The sequence below is a fragment of the Syzygium oleosum genome, unplaced genomic scaffold (genome assembly GCF_021117445.2).
Source record: "Syzygium oleosum isolate NSW1041296 unplaced genomic scaffold, Sole_v2.1 Sole_v2.27, whole genome shotgun sequence".
In the NCBI taxonomy this organism is placed as follows: Eukaryota; Viridiplantae; Streptophyta; class Magnoliopsida; order Myrtales; family Myrtaceae; genus Syzygium; species Syzygium oleosum.
This window is the reverse complement of record NW_026607511.1, coordinates 3569269-3596471: the sequence shown is the minus strand read 5'-3', so window position 1 is coordinate 3596471 and position 27203 is coordinate 3569269. Positions and strand designations below refer to the sequence as shown.

The following is a 27203-nucleotide window of genomic DNA, read 5'->3' as shown; positions in this document are numbered from 1 at the left end:
TTCCCAGCATATTCCGAACCCAAACATATAATTTTCCCCAATTTTTATTATAATTGTGCCCAAGATTTTCTCATTTTTATATTCGAGTCAATAGGATTCTGTTTAATTCGAGGTCTTAATAACCTGATTAGGCAAAATTGATGCCAAAATTGGATTACGCACACCTGATTAACCCTAGAAATGATAGTCTCACATTTCGAAAATTTCATTTTGGGCACGATTCCCAATTTAGGTTCAAAATTCTTAATTTTCAATCAATTTTTTGGGGATTTTTGATTTTTATGTCAAATTGTGCAATTAAAGGTCCTAGAATCAATTTTTGTGAAGACACTGTGACTTAAAAATGTCTAGAAAAAATTTAATTTCATTTTTGGTTCAATTCGGGCTTAATTTTGTCCAATTTTGGAAAAAAACATACACCTGATTGAAATTTTCTAAAATTGACAATGTATTTATGAAATTGGATTTAAAATAAGATTAATGACTATTTTTATGGAATTTTCTGACTCCATTTACTATTTTTCTTGATTTTCTTGCTTATTTTGACTAAAAGAAATTAAGAAAAAAATGCAGAAAAATGATAAAAAATTATTTTTTTGGTTTAGATATAGGTTTCTAGGCTTGGCCAAGATCCCTAGACCTAATTTTGAAATTTTTGAAAATATGACAAAAATGAGATAAAAATTAAGTATCAACATGATCGAGTGCGAATTTAGACTAGTAAACCTCCCTTATAGAGTGTTTTATTTGTTTTCTTTTGGCCCTTTTTCCTATATTATTAATTAGGATTTTCGTGGGCCGTTGGATCGTTTTTGGATTCGAACGTAGGCCGTTAGATCGTAATCATCGCGTTGACTTTCCTCTCTCTCTCTCTCCTCTCTGCCATGCACACCCTACACGCGCGTCTGCCCCTCCAGCTATGCGCATCCTCTCCGTCTCTACCCCATGCAATGTCCCCTCTCTCTTCTCTCTCCTCCTTTTCTTCTTCCCATTTTCTTCTTCTTTTCTTCTTCTTCGTCGGTCTTTTCTTCCGCCCGACTAGTTCTGCTTCTGTTGCCACTCGCTGCGCCCGACCACTTGCCGCGCCCGACCGCCACTACATCGTCTATCCTTCGCTGCCGCCGCGCTGTCCATCGTTGTTGTCGCCGTGAACCTAGCTTGCTGCTCGAGCTCGTCGTGCCCGACTGTCGCTGCGCCTGTCACGGCCGGGCATTGCCCAGCCGACCGTTCTGCTCTGCTCCTCCGCCTGTGGCGTCGCCGTACCACCCCCGACCGTCGCCGGTCCTGCCGTTCCCGTCGCCGGTCCTGACGTTCCCGTCGCCGGCCTTCCTTCCCGTGTTTCTCCTTCCCCGAGCTCCTCTTCCTCCTTGCCCGGCTCTGCCTCGTCCAGTCGCTGCGCGCCGTCGTTCCAGCCACCGCCACTGCTCCGTCCGCCGCCACTTAGTCACCTGCAGCCGCCGTGCCCACCTGGTCCGCCTAACGCCACCCCAGCTCAGCCTTGGCCGGACTGTCCCGGTCGTGGCCGAGCCTCCGCCGCACAGCCACCGTCGCCGCCGCCGCTCACCGTCCCAGCCAGAAGGCCAGCTAGCTAGCCGACTAGCTAGCCAGCCGGCCAGCCAGCTCGCCGGCCAAGCGTGCCCAGCCATGCCTAAGCTCGCCTACCGAGCGTGCCCCGCTGTGGCCGGACAACCAACCAGCTCTCCCAGGCACGTCGCCCATCCAGCCAGCCCGTCTCCCAGGCACGTCAACCGTCTAGCCCGCACGTGTACCCCAGGCGCGCCGCTTGGCCACCGTGCCCGTGCGCTAGGTGCACCGTTCAGCCACCGTGCCCGTGTTGGCCAGTCAGCACGCCCGTTTGGCCAACGCCCGTGCTGAGCCCAGCACTGTTCACCCGGACCATTTTGAGCCTGTGTGGATTTTTCTCGGGCCAAAACTTAGTAAGTGACTTCCTAAACCCTACTTAGTATAATGGGTATTTTTTGACTTGTTTTGGGTATGATTAGTACCGGATTAGGGATTAAATTAGACGTGGATTAGTTAAATTGAATGTCCTCAATTTATGGATTATTGTGGTGATGATTGTGTGGCTAATTTAGTGATTGCATGAGATGGGTGACATGACCGAGTTGTTGTGGAGTTTATGGGTGAAATGGAATATTTGAATGTGTCAGCTTGAATGTCGGATCGGTAGGCCGATATGGGGAGCATGACTTGAATTGGGTGTTATAGCGTGTCAGATTGACATTGGTGGTGATTTGAATGTGAACTGTACGACATGTTAGATGGAAAATTGTGTTGTGGTGCATGTGCACGAGAAATGTCCTGAGATGTGGTTACGCGGGACTGAGCCCGGATTGATCGGAAGGGCTGCCAACCTGAGGCGTGATAACGCGGGTGTGGCTAGAAAGGCAAGAAATGACCTGAGGCGTGGTTACGCGAGTCGAGAGAAATGTCCTGAGGCGTGGTTAGGCGGGACTGAGTCCGCATTAATCGGAGGGCTACCAACCTGAGGCGTGGCTACGCGGGTGTGGCTAGAAAGGCAAGAAATAACTTGAGGCGTGGTTACACGGGTCGAGAGAAATATCCTGAGGCGTGGTTACGCGGGACTGAGCTCGGCTTGATCGGAGGGCTGAGCCTGAGGCGCAGTAGCGCGAGCTGTAAGATTGGGCCTGAAGCGCAGTGGCGCGGGTAGTGAGAATGGACTTGAGGCACAGTGGCGCGGGTCGTGAGAAAGATGTTCTACTACGAATGCGAATTGAGTGTGATTGAATTGATTGAATGTACGTGGTTATGGCGTTTGAGTGGCGATGTTATGTTCTTGAATTACTATTGCTTTATGGTGGATATTCTAATATGCAGAGTTGGCACGTAGTTCGAGGCGAGGTAAGTATGTTGTGTAAAATTGATTGTGTTGGCTAGTGGATTGCATGTTAGACTTGTCTGGGTACGCATTGCCCTAGGTGGGGTATAGGTTATCTGCTTATTGAGATTTATTCTCATTACTGTAGTGCAAACATTTTTAGATCCCCAACCTTGAGTATGTCGCCACCTAGGCGTTTTGGGATTCCCATGAATACGGTGCATGAGGAGACCGAAAATCCGGGACTGAGTCCGAGTGAGACGTACTTTAGGCATCTTACCAATGTTTGGGTAGACGTGGGACTAGAGGGACTGCAACGCCATACCTATTTGGCTTGGTCCCATCGTGTCGGGTTGGTGACTACTGGGCCAATCTGGGGTTTTGAGGGGTTGCAGCATACTAACGAGGATGCGGTGAATTGGGAGCCTTGGGATAAGTTTACTCCCGATGGTGAGGTGATGGATCCCGACAGTCCACCGGAGGACCCTGGTCCAGAACCAGTGACCGTTCCATAGCCTAAACCCGAGCCTGTGCCGGAACCCGAACCCAAACCTGTTGCCCCTGCAGATCTCGAGCTGGAAGAGGAATTCGAGGAATCCGAGCCCGAGCCCGAGCTCGAGGAAGAGCCTATGGTGTCCGAGTATGAGGAGGAGCCGATCGAGATCGACTCGGACACGGAGTCAGAACCTTCAGGGTCCGATTCGGATTGGGCGCCGTAGGGATGTTTAGGTGTTGGGCCTGGAAGCCTTTTTGGTATAGTCCCTTTTTGTGTAGTTAGTAGTCTATCTGGCCACCTGTTCCTTTTTTATGACGAAGGTGGATATTAACCCTAGGAATATTTGGGATTTCAAGCTAATGTTATGTGTTTATTGATTTGCGTTTGTTCTACCCCGTTGTCATTACTTATTGTCCGGGATGTTTAAATTTCGTTTCTGCCTGCGTACGACTTTAGGTGTTTCGTTTGGGATCGGTGACGCGTCTTAGGACATTGCGATCAATACGACCTTCGGAGGGGTGTCGCAAGCCCGTCGGGGTTCGTGGCGTGACACTCCCATTGATTTGGTATCAGAGTAAGGTCAGCTCGATCCAAGATAGTCGAAGCCTGAAGTGATAAGGAGCAATGACTTTGGGGTAGTTAGTTAGGGAGACTCGTGTGCCATGCGTACCACAAACTATGTGATTGTGGTTGCTGAGTGATTTTATGCAATAATATGTGAGGTGTAGGTGCATTAGGACTTGAGGTGAGTACGCGAACTCTGTTGGTTGTGATTGGGTGTTGTTCGTGATTGGCTGCCTGTTTAGTGAATTGTTGTTGTGATTCACTGCCTAGGGCTTAGATTGGTATAGTTGGCGTAGGTTTCTAATTCCTGCGTGCAATTTAGCAGGTGAGCATTTGTGAGAGCCGGTTAGATGAGCAGTTGAGGTCGAGGTAGAGGTCGAAGTAGAGGTCGAGGTCAAGGTCGAGGTCTTGTAGCCCCGCAAGCTGGAGTTGTGGAAGATCCCAGGTTTGATGAAATTTGGAGGACGTTCAAGGAAGCGGAAATATTATCGGGTAGACAGACGGGGGAAAGAAGTGCTAATGTCGCCGCTGCAGCTGCCAGCGAGATTATTGGAAATAATGGAGGCCAGGGGAATAATGTGATTGGTGAAAATCCTGACCCAGTGCGAGTAAATGTGATCAGGCCAATGTCCAAGCTAGTAGAACAGTTTCTAAGGTTGAAACCCCCGAAGTTTGATGGGAGAGGCGATGCTGAGGCTGCCCCAAGATGGGTGGAAGAGCTAGAAAAGGCTTTCGAGGTGCTGGGGTGCACTGAGGAAGAGAAGGTAACACTAGCAGTCTACCAGCTTCAGAGTAATGTAAGTGATTAGTGGAGGGCCACCAGAGGTCAAGTATTCCCTACTGGTACTCCTCCGAATTGGACCATCTTCACTAAGACCTTCAATGGTAAGCGCTCGAGAGCATAAACTGGCGGAATTTATGAGACTTCGTCAGGGTCAGATGTCGGTGGATCAGTATGAAGCCGAATTTGCGAGGTTGTCCAAATTTGCCCCCAGAATGGTGGAGGACCCAATGGACAAAGCTAGGAGGTTCCGGGATGGGCTGAAACCGGACCTTCGTAGTCAAATGATCTCATTGAACTTGAGGGGCTATAATGAGATCTATGAGAGGGCCTAGTCAATTGAGCGAGATCAAACGGATCGGGCTGCCGCTTCTAGATCGCGGTATGCCCCAGCTAGGGACAACTATCAAATTGGGAAAAGAACTATGGCGGGAAATAGTCGTTTCGTCCCTCCCGCTCGAAGGAATATCGGGAAGCCAAACCGTTACCAGAACGCCCCGTGTAGGCTATGTGGAGGAAGGCACGGAAATGGACATTACCTGAATAGGGGTGGAGCATGTTTTACATGTGGTGAAAGGGGCCATCAGATGAGGGATTGTCCTAACAACAGGCAGGCCAGGTCACCTACACTATTGCCGCCGCCGCCTCGGAATGAAAATCAAATTGGAGCCATCCAGCCGGCCAACCAGAATAGGCCACCGGCCCAAGAACGGGTGTATGCAATGGCAAGGAGGGAAGCTGAGGACGCACTTGGCGTGGTCACAGGTACGGTCTCTTCGTGTGATTATGCTGCATATGCCTTGTTTGATCCGGGGGCATCGCATTCATTTATATCCAAGCAGTTCGTTAAATTATCTGGGATTGAGCCAAAATCGCTTGACGTTATGCTATGTGTGACTACTCCGCTGAATGATAAAGTGTTGATTGTGTTTGGATGTCCCAATTGTAAGATAATGATTGGCGATAGGGAAGGAAGAATAGATTTGGCGGTTTTATTTATGCATGACTTTAATGTGATTGTTGGTATGGATTAGCTAGTCAAACAGAGAGCTGTTATGGACTGTAGTAGCAGGGTGATCCAATTCAATCCGGTTGGACATCCTAGATTTGAGTTTGTGGGAAACCGAGGAGGAACCTCGATCCCTTGGATTTCGTCGCTAGAGGTAACAAAGCTGCTGGATGAAGGGTGCCAAGGATTTCTGGCAAATGTAGTTGATTTGACGGCTGGAGAGCCGAGGCTAAAAGACATAGCCGTGGTGTGCAATTTTCTCGATGTCTTTCCTCAAGAATTGCCGGGACTGCCACCAATAGAGAAGTGGAGTTCGTGATTGAGTTAGGCCCAGGGACGGAACCGATCTCGAAAGCACCTTATAGGATGTCACTATCGAAATTGAAGGAATTGAAAGTCCAAATGCAAGAGTTATTGGCTAAAGGCTTCATTCGCCCGAGTGCATCTCCATGGGGAGCGCCAGTGTTATTCGTGAGGAAAAAAGATGGATCATTGAGGTTGTGCATTGACTACAGACAATTGAACCAGGTGACCATTAAGAATAAGTACCCGTTGCCAAGGATTGATGACCTGTTTGATCAGTTATAAGGGGCATCAATGTTTTCTAAGATCGATTTGAGGACTGGCTATCACCAATTGAGGATCAAGAAGGAGGACGTGCCGAAGTCCGCATTTAGGACGAGGTATGGATACTATGAGTTTACGGTGATGCCGTTTGGACTGACGAACGCCCTTGCAGCCTTTTATGGATTTAATGAATCGGGTATTCAAGGAATTTCTAGATCATTTTATGATCGTGTTCATAGACGATATTCTAGTGTATTCGAAGAGTTCCGCCGAGCATGAGGTACATTTGGAAAAGATTCTACGAACCTTGAGGGAACATGCACTGTCATGCCCCAGACCCCAACAGGCTCGCCACACCCCTTCAACGATCGTATTGAACGCGACGTCCCAGGATGCGTCGCCGACCCCAAACGAAACACCCAACGATAAAGGCAAACGGAAGCGAATTTAAAACAGCCCAGACAATAAAATATGACAAAGGGATAGCACAAAACAATAATTGCAAATACACAACATCAAAAGGGAACAATGGTTGGATATCCTACTTCGCTATACAAAAGAGGGGCACATAAAATATAGGGTAACTTGACTCGTCCTCCACTCCCGAGGTACCCTGGTGGCGTCTTCAATCAATCACGGTCGCAGATCTGAAAGTGGTTATATAATAACCGTGAGAACGAGTCTCAATAAGCAACACCCTAAACCCTACGAAGGCCAATGCGTACCCAGACAAGTCGTACAAACAATCTAACCAACAACTTAACGAGCTCACAACAATGTACTTACCTTTGCCATCAGAACGCGTACTAACTCTACACGTTAGTAAAATCGCGACAAGACAATAATACTAACTCAATAACATATCACAATCAATCAAACGCCAACCACACTGGCACTCAATCAATCCCACCAATTCAATCACACATTCAATTAGCCAGTCCAATCAGTTCAATCAATTCAATCACACTCAACTCGCATGCGTGGTCGAACAACTTTCCACGACCTCCCAGGTCCTTTCACACTGCCCGCGCCACTGCGCCTCAAGCCCAATCTCACAGCCCGCGCTACTGCGCCTCAGGCTCAGCCCTCAGATCAAGCCGGGCTCGGTCCCGCGTAACCACTCCTCGACATTTTTCCTTCCAATGATCCGCGTAACCTACGCCTCAGTCCGTCATGCCTTTCGCCACACCCGCGTAACCACGCCTCAGGTTGGCAGCCCTCCGATCAATCCGGGCTTTTCTCATGCACATGCACCACAACACAATTCGCCATTCTCACAAGTCATACCAATCAAACTCAAGGCATGCTCACCACAATATTCCACCAACCCGACCTTCAAGTCGGTCACATTCAACTATCAATTCCACCCACAAACGCCACGATAAGCCAATCATTGACCCACCAGCAATAGCCACAAATATGCACTCACAATCACCCCAATTCCAAATCACAAGCTCACGATTCCGACATTCAAGCCGGTCACAATCACACGTCAACTTTCCCACACACGCCAAGACAATACGGATATTTAGCACGTCACAATTTGCCACGCAATCATCACAATTTAATCCACCACTTATCACATAATTCAAGTACTAATCATATTCTAGCCAACTAATTCATTTTCTAACTTAGTCACTGAATTAATTCTACTTAATCTCTAAACAAGTCTAATAATACCCATTGTACTAAATAGGGATTAGAATGTCACTTACTTCAATTTGGCCCGGGAAAAACTTGCGCGGGCTCAAAACGGGCCGGATGAACAATAACAACGAGGGCACGACGGGTACGGGGCTCGACCACGACTCGGCACACGGCCACGGCCCGGGGCAGTCCGGCCACGGCTTGGGCAAGCTCAGGCTGGTTGGGCAGCGGCTAGGCGAGCACAGCCATGGCCCGGGACGCTCGGCGACGGCGACGACAACGGCGGTTGGGCTGGTCCCGGCAAGCACAGCGGCTGCAAGAGGCTGGGTAAGGTTGCTGGGAGCTAGGTGGTGGCGGACGGAGCAGCGGCGACGGCCGGAACGGCAGCGCGCGGCGGCTGGACGAGGCGGCGCCGGGGAGAGTCCAAAACAGGGGAGCGTCGGTGAGGGAGAAAAACAGGGGAATGGCGGTAGTGGCGGCCAAGGGGGGCAGCAGGGCGGCGGAGGTGGCTGGGGGAAAGGCTGGGTGGCGAAAACGGAGCGGCGGCGGCCGGAACGGCAGTACGTGGTGGCGGCGAAGCCCGGGGCCGAAACAGGGGAGAGCGTCGGGGAAGGAAAACAGGGGGGAAAGTGGAGGTCGCGCGTCGGCCGGAGGCGGCACGGCGGCGTCGCGGGCGGGCCGACTAGCGGCTGGGCAGCGCCGAATCGGCGGACGCGGCGGGCGAGCTGCTTCTTCCGCGTGCGCGCCGTGCGAGACCGGCGACAAAGCGAAAGGGGGCAGGCGAACAGCGGTCGCGGGGCGACGAAAGCGCGCGCTGCTCGGCTCGGGCGACGGCAGCATGCGAGGCGGCGGCGGGCCGGGCTGGTCCTGCGAGCGGCGTCGGGCAGCAAGAACAGGGAAGCAGGAGCAGCCGCGGGGAAGAAGATGAAGAAGAAGAAAAAGAAGAGAAAAAAAGAAAAAGAAGAAAAGGAAGAGAGAGAGAAAGGAGAGTGGATAGGTCTGACAGAGGGGGGGACAGACGTGCGCAAGAGGGGGAAAGTGACCGGGGAGAGAGAGAGAGAAAAATAAATAAACATTCAAATAATAATTGCGATCCGATGGCCCATATTTAAAATCGAAAACGATCTACCGGTCCAAATTAATCCTAGAATATAATAAGGGACAAAGGCCAAATTAATTAAATCAAACTACCCCGAGAGAGGTCTACTAGTCCAAATCTGCACCCGGTCAAAAATCCACTTTTCACATATCCGGGGTAATTTCGAGGCTGGCCACAATAATATCGACACCGTCCAATTAAATTCGTCCCGGAACTCCGAAAAATTCGACATCAAAGTTTGGGCTCTAAATAATGGCAAAATTCGATCGAATGCGATTCTAGCGAAATCTCAAATTTAAAACAATAACCGGAAGTGATCAGTTCCCGGGCGAGATTTTACTATAAGCACATTGACGAATTACACGTTTTATAAATCCCAAAAATGGGCCGAAATTCGGAATGTCACATGCACTCTACGCTAAGTTGAGTAAGTGCGAATTCTGGCTTCATCGAGTGGCGTTCTTAGGACATGTGATATCCGGAGAAGGAATTGGGGTGAACCCGATAAAGATTGAAGCCGTCACAAATTGGCCGAGGCCGACAACAGCAACTGAGATTCGGAGCTTCTTGGGTCTAGCAGGTTATTATAGACGCTTCGTGGAAAGGTTTTCGGCATTAGCAACACCGTTGACGTGGTTATTAAAGAAGGAGACGAGATTTGAATGGACGGATAAGTGCGAAAGGAGCTTCCAAGAATTAAAACAGAGGTTGACGACCACGCCAATGTTGACGATCTCGTCAGGTCCGGGAGGATATGAGATTTACAATGACGCATCGTTAAGAGGATTGGGATGTGTGCTAATGCAACACGGAAGAGTAGTGGCATACGCATCGCGACAATTAAGGCCACATAAGCAGAATTATCCGACGCATGACTTGAAGTTGGCCGCGATTAGTTTCGCTCTCAAGATTTGGAAACACTATCTGTGTGGGGAGAAATTTCGAATTTATACGGACCATCAAAGTTTAAGGTACTTGTTCTCCCAGAAGGAACTGAACATGAGACAACGTCGTTAGATGGAACTCCTTAAGGACTATAACTGCGATATTATGTTTCACCCTGGAAATGCTAATAAAGTGGCGGATGCACTGAGCTGGAAATCGAGCATCGCGCATATGATGGTCAAGGAATGGATTCTGTTGGAGAGAGTTCGAGATTCGGAATTTAAGTTTGAAGTGAGTCATGTATCGAGCCTGCTTGCAACGTTGAGGATTAAGCCGAAAATCTAGACTAAGATTAAGGCTTTACAATCGACGAACCCAGAGATTCAAAAGATTTTGGGTATGGAGGCCACAAAAAGGATATCGGATTTTCAGGTATCCGAGGATGGGATTCTGAAGTTCCGTGAACGGTTATGTGTACCCAGTGATGCAAAACTGAGGGAAGAGATTTTGTCTGAAGAACATCGTAACAATTACAGTATTCACCCGGGTAGTACGAAAATGTATCAGAACTTGCGACAACATTATTGATGAAACGGCATGAAAGTGGATGTAGCCAAACACGTGGCCAAGTGTTTAACATGTTAGCAAGTGAAGGTGCACCATTGCAAGCCGGGTGGAATGTTGTAACAATTGGAGATTCCCGAGTAGAAATGGGAACACATCACAATGGACTTTATAATGGGATTACCGAGAAGTCAAAGGGGTCATGATTCGATTTGGGTGGTAGTCAACCGATTGACAAAATCAGTACATTTTCTGCTGGTGCGAAAGGACTTCACCTTGGAAAGGTATGTCGAGATTTGCATGCGGCAAATAGTCCATCTACATGGAGTGCCAATGACAATCACTTCAGACCGTGATCCTAAATTTACTACCGCCTTTTGGAAAAGTCTTCATATGGCATTATGAACAAAGTTACGGTTTAGCATGGCCTATCGTCCCCAAACGAATGGCCAGTCTGAAAGGACGATTCAGACTTTGGAAGACATGTTACGGGCATGTGTACTGGATTTTAGAGGTAACTGGGAGGAACAGTTGCATTTGGTTGAATTCGCCTACAACAATAGCTACTAGCAAAGTATCGGGATGCCACCATTTGAGGCGTTGTATGGCAGAGCTTGCAGAACACCGGTTTATTGGGATGAAGTGGGTAAGAGGAGCATCACGGGCCCCGAGTTGGTTCAGCAGTCAATCGAAACAGTCAAGGTGATTCGGGACAGGCTTAAGACCGCTCAGAACCGCCAAAAAAATTAAGCGGACCGAAGACGTAGGCCTTTGGAATTTCAAGTGGGGGACCACGTTTTCCTCAAGGTGTCGCCGATGAAAGGATTGTCACGATTCAGCAAGAAAGGAAAGTTGAGCTCGAGGTACGTGGGTCCGTTCGAAGTCTTAGAGAGAATCGGTACCTTGGCTTATCGTCTCGCGCTACCGCCGAATTTATCCCAAGTGCATAATGTATTCCACATGTCGATGCTAAGAAAGTATGAACCGGACCCGACTCACGTGCTAAACTATGAAGAAATAGACGTGGACGACAGAGTATCATATGTGGAAAAGCCAGTAAGAATCGAGGATAAATGGAATGAGTATTGCGGAACAAGACAATTCCGATGGTCAAGGTGATCTAGGAGCATCATGGAACCGAAGGTGCAACATGGGAAAGCGAGGAGTTGATGCGACACTAATATCTCCATTTGTTTGAGTAATTGGGTTGGATTGTAAATTTCGAGGACAAAATTTTTGTAAGGGAGGAAGAGTTGTGACATTCCAAATTTAGGTCCATTTTTGGGATTTATAAAATATGTATTTCGTTAGTGCGCTTATAATAAAATCTCGCTCGGAACTGATCACTTTTGGGTTATTATTTTAAATTAGAGATTTCGCTAGAATCGCACTCGATTGAATTTGGCCATTATTTAGAGCCCAAACTTTGGTATCGAATTTCTCGGAGTTCCAGGACGAATTTAATTGGACGATGTCGATATTATTGTGGCCAGCCTCGATATCGCCCGAGATATGTGAAAAGTGGATTTTTGACCGGGTACGAATTTGGAATAGTAGACCTCTCTCGTAGAGTGTTTTATTTGTTTTCTTTTGGCCCTTTTCCCTATATTATTAATTAGGATTTTCGTGGGCCGTTGGATCATTTTTGGGTTCGAACGTGGGCCGTTAGATCGTAATCATCGCGTTGACTTCTCTCTCTCTCTCTCTCTCTCTCTCTCTCTCTCTCTCTCTCTCTCTCTCTCTCTCTCTCTCTCTCTCTCTCTCTCTGTGTGCTGCACACACCCTACGTACGCGTCTGTCCCTCCAGCTACGCGCGTCCTCTCCGTCTCTGCCCCATGCAACGTCCCCTCTTTCTTCTCTCTTCTCCTTTTCTTCTTCCCTTTTTCTTCTGTTCTTCTTCTTCTTCGTCGGTCTTCTCTTTCGCCCGACTGGTTTTGCTTCTGTTGCCGCTCGCCGTGCCGAACCGTTCGTCGCGCCGGATCGCCGCCGCACCGTCTGTTCTTCGTCGCCGCCACGCCGTCCGTCGCTGTTGTCGCCGCAAGCCCAGCTTGCTACTCGAGCTCGCTGCGCCCGACCGTTGCAGCGCCTGTCACGGCTCGGCACTACCCAGCCGGCCGTTCTGCTCCGCGCCTCCGCCTGTGGCGTCGCCGTGCTACCCTCGACTGTCACCGGCCCTGCCGTTCCCATCGCCGGCCTTCCTTCCAACATTTCTCTTTCCTCGAGCTCCTCTTCCTCCCTGCCCGGCTCCGCCTTGTCCAACCGCCGCCGTTGCTCTGTCCGCCACCACCCAGTCACCTACAGCTGCCATGCCCACCTGGTCCGCCCAATGCCGCCCCAGCTTAGCCTTGGTCGGACTTTCCCGGTTGTGGCCGAGCTTTCGCCACACAGACACCGTCGCCGCCGACGCTCGCCGTCTCGCCCCGGCCGGCCAACCACCAATGGGCCAACACACAGCTTCGGGCCGGCCACTAGCTCGCCGCTGAGCGTGCCCAAACCGTGCCCGAGCTTGCCTACCGAGCGTGCCCCGCCGTGGCCGGACAGCCAACCAGCTCACCCAGGCACGTCACCCGTCCAGCCTGCCCGTGTGCCCCAAGCGCGCCGCTCGGCCACCGCACCCGTGCGCCAAGCGCACCGTTCAGCCACCGTGCCCGTGTTGGCTGATCAGCACGCCCGTTTGGCCCGCGCCTGTGCCGAGCCCAGCACTGTTCACCCAGGCCATTTTGAGCCCGTGCGGATTTTTCCTGGGCCAAAACCTAGTAAGTAACTTCCTAAACTCTACTTAGTATAATAGGTATTTTTTTACTTGTTTTGGGTGTGATTAGTACCGGATTATGGATTAAATTAGGTGTGTATTAGTTGAATTGAATGTGCTCAATTTATGGATTATTGTGGTGATGATTGTGTGGCTAATTTGGTGATTGCATGAGATGGGTGACATGATCGGTAGGCTGATGTGGGGAGCATGACTTGAATTGGGTGTTATAGCGTGTCAGATTGACATTGGTGAAAGCTTGGTGATTTGAATGTGAACTGTATGACGTGTTAGATGGTAAATTGTGTTGTGGTGCATGTGCATGAGGAATGTCCTGAGGCGTGATTACGCGGGACTGAGCCCGGATTGATCGGAGGGCTGCCAACCTGAGGCATGATTACGCGGGTGTGGCTAGAAAGGCAAGAAATGACCTGAGGCGTGGTTACGTGGGTCGAGAGAAATGTCCTGAGGCGTGGTTACGCAGAACTGAGCCCGGATTGATCGGAGGGCTGCCAACCTGAGACGTGGTTATGCGGGTGTAGCTAGAAAGGTAAGAAATGACCTGAGGCGTGGTTACGTGGATCGAGAGAAATGTCCTGAGGCGTGGTTATGCGGGACTGAGCCCAGCTTGATCGGAGGGATGAGCTTGAGGCGCAGTAGCGCGGGCTATGAGATTAGGCCTGAGGCGCAGTGGCGCGGGCAGTGAGAATGGACCTGAGGCGCAGTGGCTTGAGTCGTGAGAAAGATGTTCGACCACGAATGTGAATTGAGTGTGATTGAATTGATTGAATGTACGTGGTTATGGCATTTGAGTGGCGATGTTATGTTCTTGAACTACTATTGCTTTATGGTGGATATTCTAATATGCAAAGTTAGCACGTAGTTCGAGGTGAGGTAAGTATGTTGTGTGAAATGGATTGTGTTGGCTGGTGGATTGCATGTTAGACTTGTCTGGGTACGCATTGACCTAGGTGGGGTATAGGTTGTCTGCTTATTGAGATTTATTCTCATTGCTGTAGTGCAAACATTTTCAGATCCCCGACCTTGAGTATTTCACCACTTAGGCGTTTTGGGATTCCCATGCATACGGTGCATGAGGAGACCGAATATCCGGGACTAAGCCTGAGTGAGACGTACTTTAGGCATCTTACCACTGTTTGGGTAGACGTGAGACTAGAGGGACTGCACCGCCATACGTATTTGGCTTGGTCCCATCGTGTCAAGTTGGTGACTACTGGGCCAATCTGGGGTTTGAGGGGTTGCAGCATGCTAACGAGGGTGCGGTGAATTGGGAGCCCTGAGATAAGTTTACTCTCGATGGTGAGGTGACGGATCCCGACAGTTCACCCGAGGACCCTGGTCCAAAACCAGTGCCCGTTCCAGAGCCTGAACCCGAGCCCGTGCTGGAACCCGAACCCGAACCTGTGGCCCCTACAGACCTCTAGCTGGAAGAGGAATTCGAGGAATCCGAGCCCGAGCTCGAGCTCGAGGAAGAGCCTATGGTGTTCGAGCATGAGGAGGAGCCGGTCGAGATCGACTCGGACACGGAGTCAGAACCTTCAGGGTCCGATTCGGATTGAGTGCCGTAGGGATATTTAGGTTTTGGGCCTGAAAGCCTTTTTGGTAGAGTCCCTTTTTGTGTAATTAGTAGTCTACCCGGCCACACGTTCCTTTTTTATGACAAAGGTGGATATTAACCCTAAAGGCCTGATGTATGAATATTTAGGATTTCAAGCTAATGTTATGTGTTTATTGATTTGCGTTTGTTCTACCCCGTTGTCATTATTGATTGTCCAGGATGTTTAAATTTCGCTTCCACCTGTGTACGACTTTGGATATTTCGTTTGGGGTCGGCAACGCGTCTTGGAATGTCGCGATCAACACATCCTTTGGAGGGGTGTCGCGAGCTCGTCGGGGTTCGGGGCGTGACAAAGATGTGGCTAGATCTACTACTACCTTGTTCGTTGGTAATTTGAGGCTTTATACACTCGACCGAGCAATGACACCGTTCATCTAAGAACAAATATTGTTGTTTCATATAATTTTATTCCACGTCACACCATCACCCTTACACGCAGGACAATCAGTCATGATTAGACTGACACGTCAAGGACATAGTTACACTTTTCCTCAGAGAGTTAGGACTAAATTGGTTCAATTGAAATGTTTAAGACTTGATTACATTATATCTGTACAACATGTTTAATACCGATTGTGCAATTTTCCTAGCAATACCAAAACGCCAATTTCTCGAACTTTTATGAAAATAGAAGATTCTTGTGTATGTATCCATATCGATCATGACATGATCTTAACCTCGTACATTTCGTAATTTCTCGAGTAAAATGATAATTTGTGCTGGTCAATTTTGATCGTCTAATTTTATGTCCTTCCTTCATCATGAAACTTTATTTCCACATATTAAAAACTCCACGCTATCAAAGTAATTAAATAGAGTGATATTTGGGAGATATTTGGGTTTTGACGTTTATCATTTGGATCTCAAGTGAAAATCACATTATACAAAAAGTGAGATCGTTTGGGCTCATGAGGACTGGGTTTGGCTTCGATGGCAACAAGGAACATCCTTCGCTCATGCGTGATGGATTTTCGAAAGCCGTGTTTACAGTCAAGGTCAAGCTGATATTTTCTAATTTTCTTATTTTCACAATTGTTTAAGTTGAAATAGCTCATCTTTTCTTTCTTTTCTTATTTTTCTCATCCTATGAGCTTTCATATTCATACATTGTTTGTTCAAATATGCATGTAGCCAGACAGTTCTCTTTGCATTCTTCAAGGGATTTATTGAGGGAAATAATTGAATTGTAACTTTTAGGCATTCAAACAGATCGCACATGGTGAAGTCGAAAATCCATCACATCTTGTCAAAAAGATGAGGACTAAATTACATTTACATTATTCTCTCCAAGTCTGATATGCAATCAAAGATTTTGGTGGTGTTGCTTGTTGTTTTATAAGCCATGTTTTTTTTTTCGCATCACTATCTTTTAACTGGTGTTTAATTAAATCACATCTTTTACAAATGATAGGTACTTAAAAACATGAGTTTCTATTGACGATAAGCATTACATGGCCAATGATTTGATGATAGCTTTGGTACTCTTGATCTATACTTTGGTTTTCTATGACATCATTATTAAAGTTATCATTCCGAGGAAGGCGGCCATGCATTATTACCACAATCCTATAATTGAACCATGCATGCAAAATAGGGGTCCATACGTACTCTTTTGTTTGACAGAGCTCTGTCGTTCAAAAATAGCTCTGCATATTGCTCAGGCCCAGAAGATGCAATAATTTGACTGGACATTAAATACTGGGATGTCCCATCTCCCTCTCGAGTGAGTCCAAGATTGCTTTTAGAAAAAGCTGAATAGACGAAAGCGGAGCATCAAACACGAGAGATTTTGGCTACAAATGTGGAAATAAATCAATAGATTAATGATAAGCCAAGAAGATTATAACAAGATCGTTGGTAGCAAAATATGCAGGGGAAACATGAAATTTTGATTGTTAGGTCCAAGCGCGCCTCATGCAGTAAGCAACCACTCAAGGCGTTATCGACTTTTTGCATCAAAAAGTTGTTGTGTTTTGATGCCACCTTTCGTTGTTTTTTGCACTCAAATCTCTTCGCCTTCATCTCTCTTCATTCTTGTTATGTTTCACTCTTTCTTCTCCTATCGTCCCAATGGCACGATAGACAAACAACGCGTGCATTTCGCATTAGATGATCTACATCCCACGTATATAGTCCACATCATCATCAACTCCGTCTGCATGTTTGACAAAAAGGATTGGAAAAAAAAATACAACGTACAGATGTAATTGGCTAAAAATAGAGTTCAAAGACCTATTGACAATTTTCGCAAAAAATTCAATTATTACGATGCCTAAATCCCTTATTAATTATCGAATCCCGCATCAGAACTAGTTCGAGCCATCATCTATTTTTTTGGAAAACACAATGAATGAAAATTGTTTTTTATCAGTCTTCGCTAAAATATGCGTCGCAACTCACAAGATATTACTCAGTATCATTTGAGGTACACACAATTTGATGATGAAGTGTCTAGAGCAGCTTTTTTTCACATGTCGCCTTATTGATTTGTGCATGGTGTGCACGGTCTGCAAACTACTTCTACTTCGTGGGCCAATGCCAATGCCAACACTTGTCCCAACGAGCTCCGTTGATGTACTATCAAGTTCCCATCAGTCTCCGCCGAAGAAGAAGATATGTTCGTCTGAGAATCCTCAAAAGGTGCGCCCATTGTGAGTGCATTCAGCATACTCACAAGATCAAATAATACAATTCTAAAGGGCCCATGAGGTGAGGACAGGCTATTGAAGAGTGGAAAATGAAACAGCTCATCAAGATATTTGAAAGAGAAAAACGCCACACAAACGCCAGATTAGGGGTACTATGTAAGGCATCTTGTACGATGCCTCAGAAGCCTCTATTATTGAGTCTACTACATTATTGGTGTGAGACTTGCTCATTCTTTCTGAGAAGAAAAGTCTAAGAAACCGTTTGAGAAGCATAGGAAAAATTACAGTAGGGTTAATATAACAAAAAACTCTAAATTAATACATTTATGATAAATTTATTTCAAATTAATTTTCTGACAACAAAAAAATCCTAAATTGGTACATTTATGATAAATTTATCCGATATTAATTTTCGTTAAATTTTATCGCTAAAATATTAAGTTGGATGACATATGACAGTTGACGGGTATGCCAGTTTAAGGTTTTACCCCTCTATTTGTCACAGATTCATCGGTTTGTGATTTTTCGCTGTATTTGTCCAATTTAACGGAGGGTTAATTTGTCACAAGTGTACCAGTTTGGGTTTTTGGTGGTCAAAAAATTAGTTTAGGGTAAATTTAACACAAATGTACCAGTTCGGGGTTTTTGATAGTCAAAAAATTATTTTTGGGTAAATTTATCATAGGTATACAAATTTAGGATTTTTCGTGATATTAACCTATTATATTAAACTCATATCAGTAAATAACTTTTAAAAGAGCAAGAACAAAGAGACATTAACAAAATTTCAACCATATCATCATCTGGCAATTCCATGATAGTTATTTCACATTCTAATCTAATAATTATTATTGGCATAAAAATTAAACAACTCCAATTTTATTTTGTGGACTGAGTTTTTTATTTCACTTAAGGGAAGCCTGAAGGGGCTTTTTGTCAACAAATCTGCAAAAGATATTGCATGAAATGTCAATGCTTATTTTCAACTAATGGTTAATATGAATGCGACATAAGAGTTTAATAAGTTAGTCCAAATCTAATGTGTCAATAAGGATAACATTATCAAAAATTGCTACTCAATACGTAATCTCTACATTGGCAAATCATGGAGATCACCCATCTCTTTAACTCTTCGCGGGACACCACATATACTCCTGCAATTAAGGTTAATTTTTTTTATTTTGGTCAAAACTAAGGTTTTCTTTTTTTGGGTCAAAAAACTAAGGTTAATTGAAGTGAAGGGGAAAAGCCTTCTTTCCAATCAATTGTCATACATTCATGAGGATGCTCGAATAGTAAGTCGTCGCATTCATCTCTCTCCCACAAGTACCCTAATTAAGGTAATTTGTCCCGTAGCGGTGGACAAAAGGACGTGGAGACTTTGGACATCTGTGATGGTGACTAATCAAGGAACAACAAAATTGCAAAAAAAAAAAATCATCCATTACAAGAATTGTGGACCTAATGACAATACAGCGATAGATATCGCTGTGCTTACCATTCTTGTTTTGATGGAGGCTACCGACATATTTTTTGTATATTTATTTTTGGCCAGTGACAACGTGGGCCAGTCTGCTTACCATTCAACTTCCCAAGTGTAGCTCCATCCATACCCTATCTCCTCTTTCTTCCTCGGGATTTGAGTCATTCTTAAATTTCTAAATTTTTGGATCCCTAGTATTAGTCATGGCCACGGGCCGGTTTTGGCTCGGAACCGGCCCGGTCAAACCCGGGCCCACGGTTCGGAACCGGAACCGGCCCGTGGCCTACGAGCCCGATTCCAGTTCCAAATTATTATTTTTTTTATAAAACAAATTAAACTCTAATTGCCATGCATTATAAGTGCATTGATCTCCAATTACAATGTTTGGCATGAGTGTATTGAACTCTAATTACAAAGCTTGGCTTGAGTTTTATAAACAACCCCTTTGATGGTCTCTTCATTCCCATTCAATGTGAGACTCTCGGCTTGCCTTGAACACCTTCAATGTGAGACTCTTGGCTTGTCTTCATGCAAATGCCAAGAGTCCCACATCGAATGGGAATGAAGAGATCATCAAATGAGTTGTTTATAAAACCCAAGCCAAGCCATGAGCATGTGAAGTTGTATGCCTTTTGTGGCTACGATCCTTTGCTAGTTAAGAGCAAAGGGTTCCATTGGACCGTCTAGAACCGGGCCGGACCAATGGTCCGATTCTCGGTTCTATAATTTGCCGGTTCGGTTCCTAGTTCTAAAATTAAAGGACCGGTCTTACCGGTTCGGTTCCCGGTTCCGATCGGGAACCGATCACCTCTATAATTTTCATTTTGATTATAATTTATATTGAATAATTCATTATTTCATATTTTTATAATTCATTATTTTTTTATTTCATAATTTATTTTTTAAATTTTTAAATTACAAATCGGAATCGGCCTGTTCGGAACCGGAACCGCCGGTTCCGAATCGGAACTGGCCGGTTCCAAACCGTGGGCATGACTACCTAGTATTAAAACTTAGCCATTTATTATAAACTTTTCCAGCAAAATATTGTTCCCCGTCCTTCTGAAAAATTATAAGTGAAAGAAAAATTAGGTTTATAAATTATGAAAACCCATGTAACTTTACCGGTCAATAATTGTATGTTTTTGAAAAATTTTAAAACCGATAAGTGATAACCGCAGTTTTTGAAAAATACAAGTTAAAAGTTAAAAGACTCCAAACAAACCCAAGCATTTGAAAGAAATCCAACTGGAACGAGAGATGACGAAACAATATTAGTTGTAATTCGGAATCGTTTCCCATATTAATTCTGTTTTGTAAAGAGTAGCAGTATTCATGAAAGTAAACTGGTTTAAAATGTTAGTAAAGAATGGAAAAAGTTTAATTTACTTAGAAGTTTGGATCTAACAATTCTAATTGAAGTTACGTCTAAGGCAACAATTACAATTGACATCCTAATCTAACAATTTACTTAATTATAATGTTACTTCTATTACTTCTATATTTTAAATCATTGACCGCGCAAGGAGCGGATTTAGGACTAGTACCTGATCAATGTTTGTCCATCCATTAACGGTGGTGGAGAGAAGGATGAAGGGATGGATTAGGACTAGTACATTACGGGTGGCAAAGGATGAAAGGACCATTTGAGGGTGGCAAAAGACGAAAGGATGGATAACTCATCAATGTCTGACCATTAGCGGTGGAGGAAAGGATGGAGACATGGAAATTGGTGACGGTGGCTGGTCCAGTAAAGGAACAGTAATGTAGAAAAATCATCCATTACTATGCTTAGGGAATTGGCTGGTGTTTAGTCGAGGCCTAACCAATGTTAGGTTAACGAGCTCCATAGTCTGTACCCATCTCCTGTTTTTTCCTCGTGGTTCGGGTCTTTGCAAGAAAACCATCCATTTCTATGGCCATTGACTGGTGTTTACGTTTAAAAAAATGTTCACTTGTATATCATAATTTTTTATTAAGGGAACTATATATTATACATTCAATTAGGGATTAAAAAGAAGTTTCAGGTCGTTCCCGCAAGTAATATTGGCGAGAGAAATGATTGGGTGATAGTATTTAGGGTTAATATCACGAAAAAAATCCTAAATTGGTACATATGTAATAAATTCATCCAAAACTAATTTTTTGACCTCCAAAAACCCCAAACTGATACACTTGTGATAAATTTACCCTTCATTAGTTTTTGATAAATTTTACCAGTAAATTGCTGAGTTGGATGACACGTGACCGTTGACGGGTGTATCAGTTTGGAGTTTTACCCTTCGTTTGTCACATGTGCACTAGTTTGTAATTTTTCATGGTATTAATTCAATTTAACGGAAACTAACGGAGGGTAAATTTGTCACAAATGTACCAGTTTGGGTTTTTTGTGATAAAAAAATTAGTTTTTGGTAAATTTGTTACAAGTGTACCGGTTTAGAGTTTTTTTCGGTCAAAAAATTAATTTGAGGTAATTTTGTCACAAATCTATCAGTTTAGGGTTGTTCATGATATTAACTCTAGTTTTTAATCTACTTTGAGAATAAGAGTATGTTCTCGACCATAAAAAACTAAATAACAAATAATTTTAAATTATTTTGGGGTTCACTCCTTCAAGAATTTGAGACTCACAACAAGCTGTTATCGACCCAAAAAATATTAGGATTAATATTACGAAAAATTCCAAACTAGTATATCTGTGACAGATTTACTCCGAACTAATTTTTTGACCACCAAAAACTCCAAACTGGTAGACCTTTGATAAATTTACCATAAACTAATTTTTTGATCACCAAAAATCACAAATTGGTATACTTGTGAAAAATTTACCCTCCGAAAATTAAATTAATACCTACAAAAATTACAAATTAGTAAACCTATGACAAACGGAGTGGTAAAACCCCAAACTAGTACACTCGTCAACTATTACATGTCATCCAACTTATCAATTTAATGGTAAAATTATCGAAAACTAATAAAGGGTAAATTTGTCACAGGTGTATCAGTTTGGGGTAAATTTGTCATAAATATACCATTTTGGAGTTTTTCGTGGTATTAACCTAAAATGTTATGCTAGCAAAGCCCTAGTAGCAACTATTTCATTTATAATTTTATTCGCAAATTTTCAATTTGATAAAAACCAGGAGGATGAAAAATGGAATTGGGTATTCAAAGCCAATTTCTCTTTTGCTTTTTTGGGTCTATGACCTCCCGGCATCCGGGGAATCCTCGACTAAATCCGGAATCGAGCACTGTCGGAAGCACAAGGGGTGTCGGCTCTCCCAGCGTCGGCAAGGGTTGATGGGGTCTTATTGTATTGAAATATATTAATACATGGGACCCACATTGCTGGCTTGACCTAGGGTTTGGCCATGAAGACCCCGTCAACCCTCACACGTATAAATACGGACATGCTCCAACTGCCGAAACTCAAACATCCGAAGCTTCGACTGCTGCAATTGTTCAGGTACGTGCCTTTTTTTTTTTCTCTTGCACATGTAATATCAATTCATTTTTCCTTTTTCGGAACAAAAAATTAAGAGCTTTTACCATGAAAAAGGAGTAGTTCGGAGAAAAATCTTGTGGTTATAATAGTAGAATCGACTTTATGAGAATGAGAAAATATTTGTAAAAGAGTTCTAACTAGAGATTTTGTTTATTAGAATATTGACATGATTTTAAATATTACCTCTAGCGTGATATTTATAAGAATGAGAAAATTGGTTGCGTCTCTGTTGAGTCGGATGTGATCAGAAAGTCGGTCAGATCCCAATCAAAGTGCCATCAGTTGTGAAGAAATGAAAGCTTAGTATCGATAATAAAAATCAGAGTTCAGCGACCCGATTGCCAAACCTATGGATGCGTTTATTTCGTGAAAAATCAACAATTTAAAAAATATTTCCCTAAAAACGATTACTTGTATCGCTTAACAAAATGAATATCTAGGTATAAATTGTTATTTATTGATAATGAAAATATTTTCCGTTGATTAGTCGATTAATTTACTTAATGTTTCATCAATGTTATCCACAGGATGGCTACCGCAATTCTCAAAGGGACATTCGAGTCATTCGAGCATCAAAGAAAGGACGGTATGTAGTATGTACATTGTGAATCTTGTACATGACCGGATATGCACGGCTCGTATATCCTACTCAATCTATATATATTATAGTACAATTAATATATATTTATACATAATTGACAAAACCATGTAATTTTTCATTCAACCAATATAAACACATATTTCCAATTTTGAGCCACGTCTCTAAATCTCCCTCTAGGCCAAACTAAGAAGAATATAGATTTGATAAACTACACGTACATTACCCTTGTGTCACCAAAGCCTACAAATAATTCAAATTTAACGTCTATCATTTTGTGCAAAGAAGTAGGAAATGAGAAGCCAAGAAACATGGGAGCTACGCGAAAACTCGACGTGAAGATCACGAATGCGGTTAACGTTTCTCCGGTGAGGGAAACTTTCGGCGGGCTCTACGCTCTCTCGAACCTCGACCAGACCTTCCCTTACTTGATTGAGATCATTTTCGCCTTCAAAGGCGAAGGGAGGGGGAAGCGTTTCGCCACGATGGAGACGATCAGAGAGTCGCTGGCCAAGGCATTGGTCGAGTTCTATCCGTTCGCGGGCAGACTTGTCGTGGGGAGCGACGGGAAGATGGCGGTGAGATGCACAGGAGAAGGTGTCCCTTTCGTCGAGGCGATGTCAGAAGATGACATCGGAGTGCTGGGCGACGTCAGCGCCATTGATCCCGCCACGCTGCGAAAACTCGTGAAGCACAGCGACGGAGCTCCAACCATATTGGAAGTACCTATGCTGACGGTGCAGGTAATATTCTTTTCTTTTCACTGAAAAGAGTAATGTCAGGAGATATCTACTAACAGTTTATCATATGATCCAGCTGACGACATTCAAGTGCGGAGGGATCATCGTCGGCATTGTCATGAATCACGTCCTCGTCGACGGCAAAGCCCTCACGGACTTCATAGCTTGCTGGACCGACCTGGCTCGAGCCAGGCCACCATCAGTTCTTCCCTTTCTCGATCGATCGGTGTTGTGCCCGAGGCGACCTCCGCAAATTGATTTCCCCCACCACGAGTATGCTCCGAGAGATCAGCGGTCCGAAGGCATAGTCAACCCCCAAACAAAGCCCCTTGTTTACAGATCATTCTGCTTCAAGCCACACACTCTCATTCTACTCAAGAAAGTATCAACAATCACAGTCCACAATGGCTCTTCCATAGTCCCTACGACCTTCGAAGTCATATCGGCGCTCGCGTGGATTTCGCGAACCAAAGCTCTCAGAATCGGCCCTCATGAGACAATGAAGCTTCTCACTGCAGTCGACGGTCGGCCCAAGTTTGACCCCCCGTTGCCGAGTGGCTACTTCGGGAACGGCATTGCTTTGTCCTGTGCTGAGTGCAGCGCGGGCGAACTGACCCACAAGCCCTTCTCGTTTGCTGTCCAGAAAGTGCACGAGGCGCTCCAATCCGTCACCGAGAATTACATAAGGTCGGCCATCGACCACGTCGAGCTGAACAGGGTCCTGGTCGATTGCGGGGGCAACGCTTGCTGCATCAGCAAGTGGAATCGGCTCCCTTTCTACAACATGGATTTCGGGTTCGGGAGGCCGTTCCAGGTGGCGCCGGCGACGGTCCCCAAAAATGTCATCTTTGTTGCTTCCCACAGCAGGGGGAGCGACAACTTGATTGTGTCTCTGGGCCTTCCTGGTGATGCCATGGATGTTTTCACGAAGTTGATTCATGAGGTCACACTGAAGAGCGAGCTCTAGTCTCATCCATGGATGTGAATACATGTGTATGTTTTCGGATGGCATGTGGTGAAGTCTATAGTTTTTGTGCCTCTAGTTTTAAGTAGGACCAACACGGTGGTGTTGGGCCGCTTGTGCCTGTTGTGTTATTTGATAGGACCCGGCTACCATAACGGTGCCGTAAGAATAAAACTCTGATGGTGCAATACTAGCCGCAATATTTAATGGAGGAAACTTGCACACTGCTTTGTACGGTTTAAGCTTTTTTTTACTCTCCATTGTTACCTTTTTTTTGTTGGCTGTATTTAAGATTAGAGGATTAAAAAGGACGCAAGAAGGACCAATCTAAAAGGGAAACCCTCACCAATTCCACTAAGCGAAATTCTCGAATATAAAAAGATAAAAATTAAAATACCGAAATATAGCTAATTACAAGTAGAAAAATATTAAACTAACTAAAAGGAAATCATTAATGTCATTGGAAAGATCTATTAAAATTCAAAAATGAAAAGCACTTGAAATGTTGACTTTATAACTAATAACAAATTCATTATGCATTGAATGGCGCCTCATTCTTTTCAATCAAATGAAATTGCTCTAGAGGGATTCTCTAATGACCGAAAATCAAGACTAGTGATATCAATTCTATATAAAAATAGTCGAATTAAAGATAGGATCAAAATATAAATAATAAATTAGCAGTCAAAAAAATTACCCTATGTATTCGATTCTCATAGATGAAGATATGCAAGGAATTGAAACATTACAAGATCAATCTCATAATCATGCAGCAGCCGAAAAGTCCTTTTCTCTCCCTCTCCCGTCATAGTCTTCTTCAGCCTTTGTTCAGAGTAAATATCCACTATTTTAAAAGTTGTAATTGAATCCTTCATATGTTACTTATTGTTTGAATATTATCATTTCTTTCTTTAAATAAAATAGGAAAATGGATCTCATCTTGTCTGAATATTATCATTTGTTTCTTTAAATAAAACTAAAAAAAAACTCTCATTATGTGCCATTTTAAACCTGTAGAAATCCCACCAAGTCAGAGACAAAAAAATATATGAAACGGGGCAAGCTGGTATCCCACATTCCAACTTTTAAACTGGTGGCTAGCAATTGACCGTTCATTTTGTGAAATAATGGACCGTTCTCTACTCATTTCCCTATTTGATATGTGCTTCCATCAATAATATAGTGGTTTACTTTTTAAAACAGGGAATGTTATAGATAAAAATGTCAATTTGGGGTTAATACCATGAAAAATCCAAAACTAATATACTTATAACAAATTTACCTAAAACTAATTTTTGACCATAAAAAAAATTTCAAAGTGGTACACATATAACAAATTTACCCCAAACTAATTTTTTTACCACCAAAAACCCCAAATTGGTACACCTGTGACAAATTTACCCTCCGTTAAATTGAATTAATACCACAAAAAATCACAAACTGATAAATCAGTGACAAAAAGAGGGGTAAAATCCTAAACTGGCACACCCGTCAATTGCCATATATTATCCAACTTAGCAATTTGATGACAAAATTTAACAGAAACTAACGGAGGATAAATTTGTCACATGTGTACCAATTTGAGGTTTTTGATGGTCAAAAAATTAGTTTGAAGTAAATTTATCATATGTGTACCATTTTAGGGTTTTTTGTGGTGTTAACCCGTCAATTTATGAGGTACAAGTGAAACTGTATCATAGAGGAAATTCCATATAGGGTAACTGAAGAGGGATTGAGCATATTAATAAATCGGTGGTGTTAACCCGTCAATTTATGAGGTACAAGTGGGAGTGTATCATAGAGGAAACTCCATATAGGGTAATTGAAGAGGGATTGGGCATGTTAATAAATCAAGTTGACTTATAATTTATTAAATTAAGGGTTAATACCACGAAAAATCCTAAACTGGTACACTTGTGACACATTTACCCCAAACTATTTTTTTGACCATAAAAAACCCTAAACTGGTACACCTGTGACAATTTTACCCTGAACTATTTTTTTGACCACTAAAAATCCTAAACTGGTACACCTGTAATAATTTTACCCTGAACTTACCACAAAAAATCTCAAATTGGTACATACGTGACAATTTTACCCTGAATTAAAATTTTAATATTATTATTTTTTTCGAATTTTTATTTATTTTTTATTCTTTTCTTTTCTTTTCTTTTTTTTTCATTTTCAAACTTTGGCCGGTCGCCGGACCGGCGACCGGCCAGAGGCGGAGCCGGCGAGGGCTTCCCTCGCTGGCTCGGGCAACCCTCGCCTGCGTCGGGCGAGGGCCGCCCTCGCCTGACGTCGGAGAGGGTCACCCTCGCCGGATTTGGCGAGGGCGACCCTCGCCTGCGTCGGGCGAGGGCCGCCCTCGCCTGAGTTGGGCGAGGGGTCGCCCTTGCCTT

General features: G+C 44.3%; 2 protein-coding genes and 1 long non-coding RNA gene across 5 annotated transcripts; 2 read left to right on the top strand and 1 right to left on the bottom strand.

The window, feature by feature from the left end:
• The first annotated feature begins 8387 nt into the window (after window positions 1-8387).
• LOC130135060 (uncharacterized) lies at window positions 8388-8852 on the top strand. The gene has a single exon (XM_056303306.1). It carries the CDS (start codon window positions 8388-8390, stop codon window positions 8850-8852), a length of 465 nt encoding a protein of 154 aa, XP_056159281.1.
• A 7815-nt stretch (window positions 8853-16667) lies between these two features.
• On the bottom strand, window positions 16668-17673 carry LOC130135106 (uncharacterized). Its single transcript, XR_008814596.1, has 2 exons — window positions 17264-17673; window positions 16668-17018 (listed from the first exon to the last, which is right to left on the bottom strand). It is a non-coding gene; the product is annotated as an uncharacterized LOC130135106 (long non-coding RNA).
• A 4692-nt stretch (window positions 17674-22365) lies between these two features.
• On the top strand, window positions 22366-25017 carry LOC115669627 (omega-hydroxypalmitate O-feruloyl transferase-like). Of its 3 annotated transcripts, none has more exons than XM_056303470.1 (4): window positions 22366-22460; window positions 23027-23085; window positions 23389-23840; window positions 23914-25017. In XM_056303470.1, the coding sequence occupies exons 1-4, from the start codon at window positions 22366-22368 to the stop codon at window positions 24802-24804; spliced, it is 1497 nt and encodes a 498-aa protein (XP_056159445.1). In that variant the 3' UTR covers window positions 24805-25017. The 3 variants fall into 3 exon arrangements, with proteins under 3 accessions (XP_056159445.1, XP_056159444.1, XP_056159443.1); XM_056303469.1 differs by having other exon boundaries at window positions 22390-22460; window positions 23386-23840; XM_056303468.1 differs by having other exon boundaries at window positions 22390-22460; window positions 23383-23840.
• The last annotated feature ends 2186 nt before the right edge of the window (window positions 25018-27203 follow it).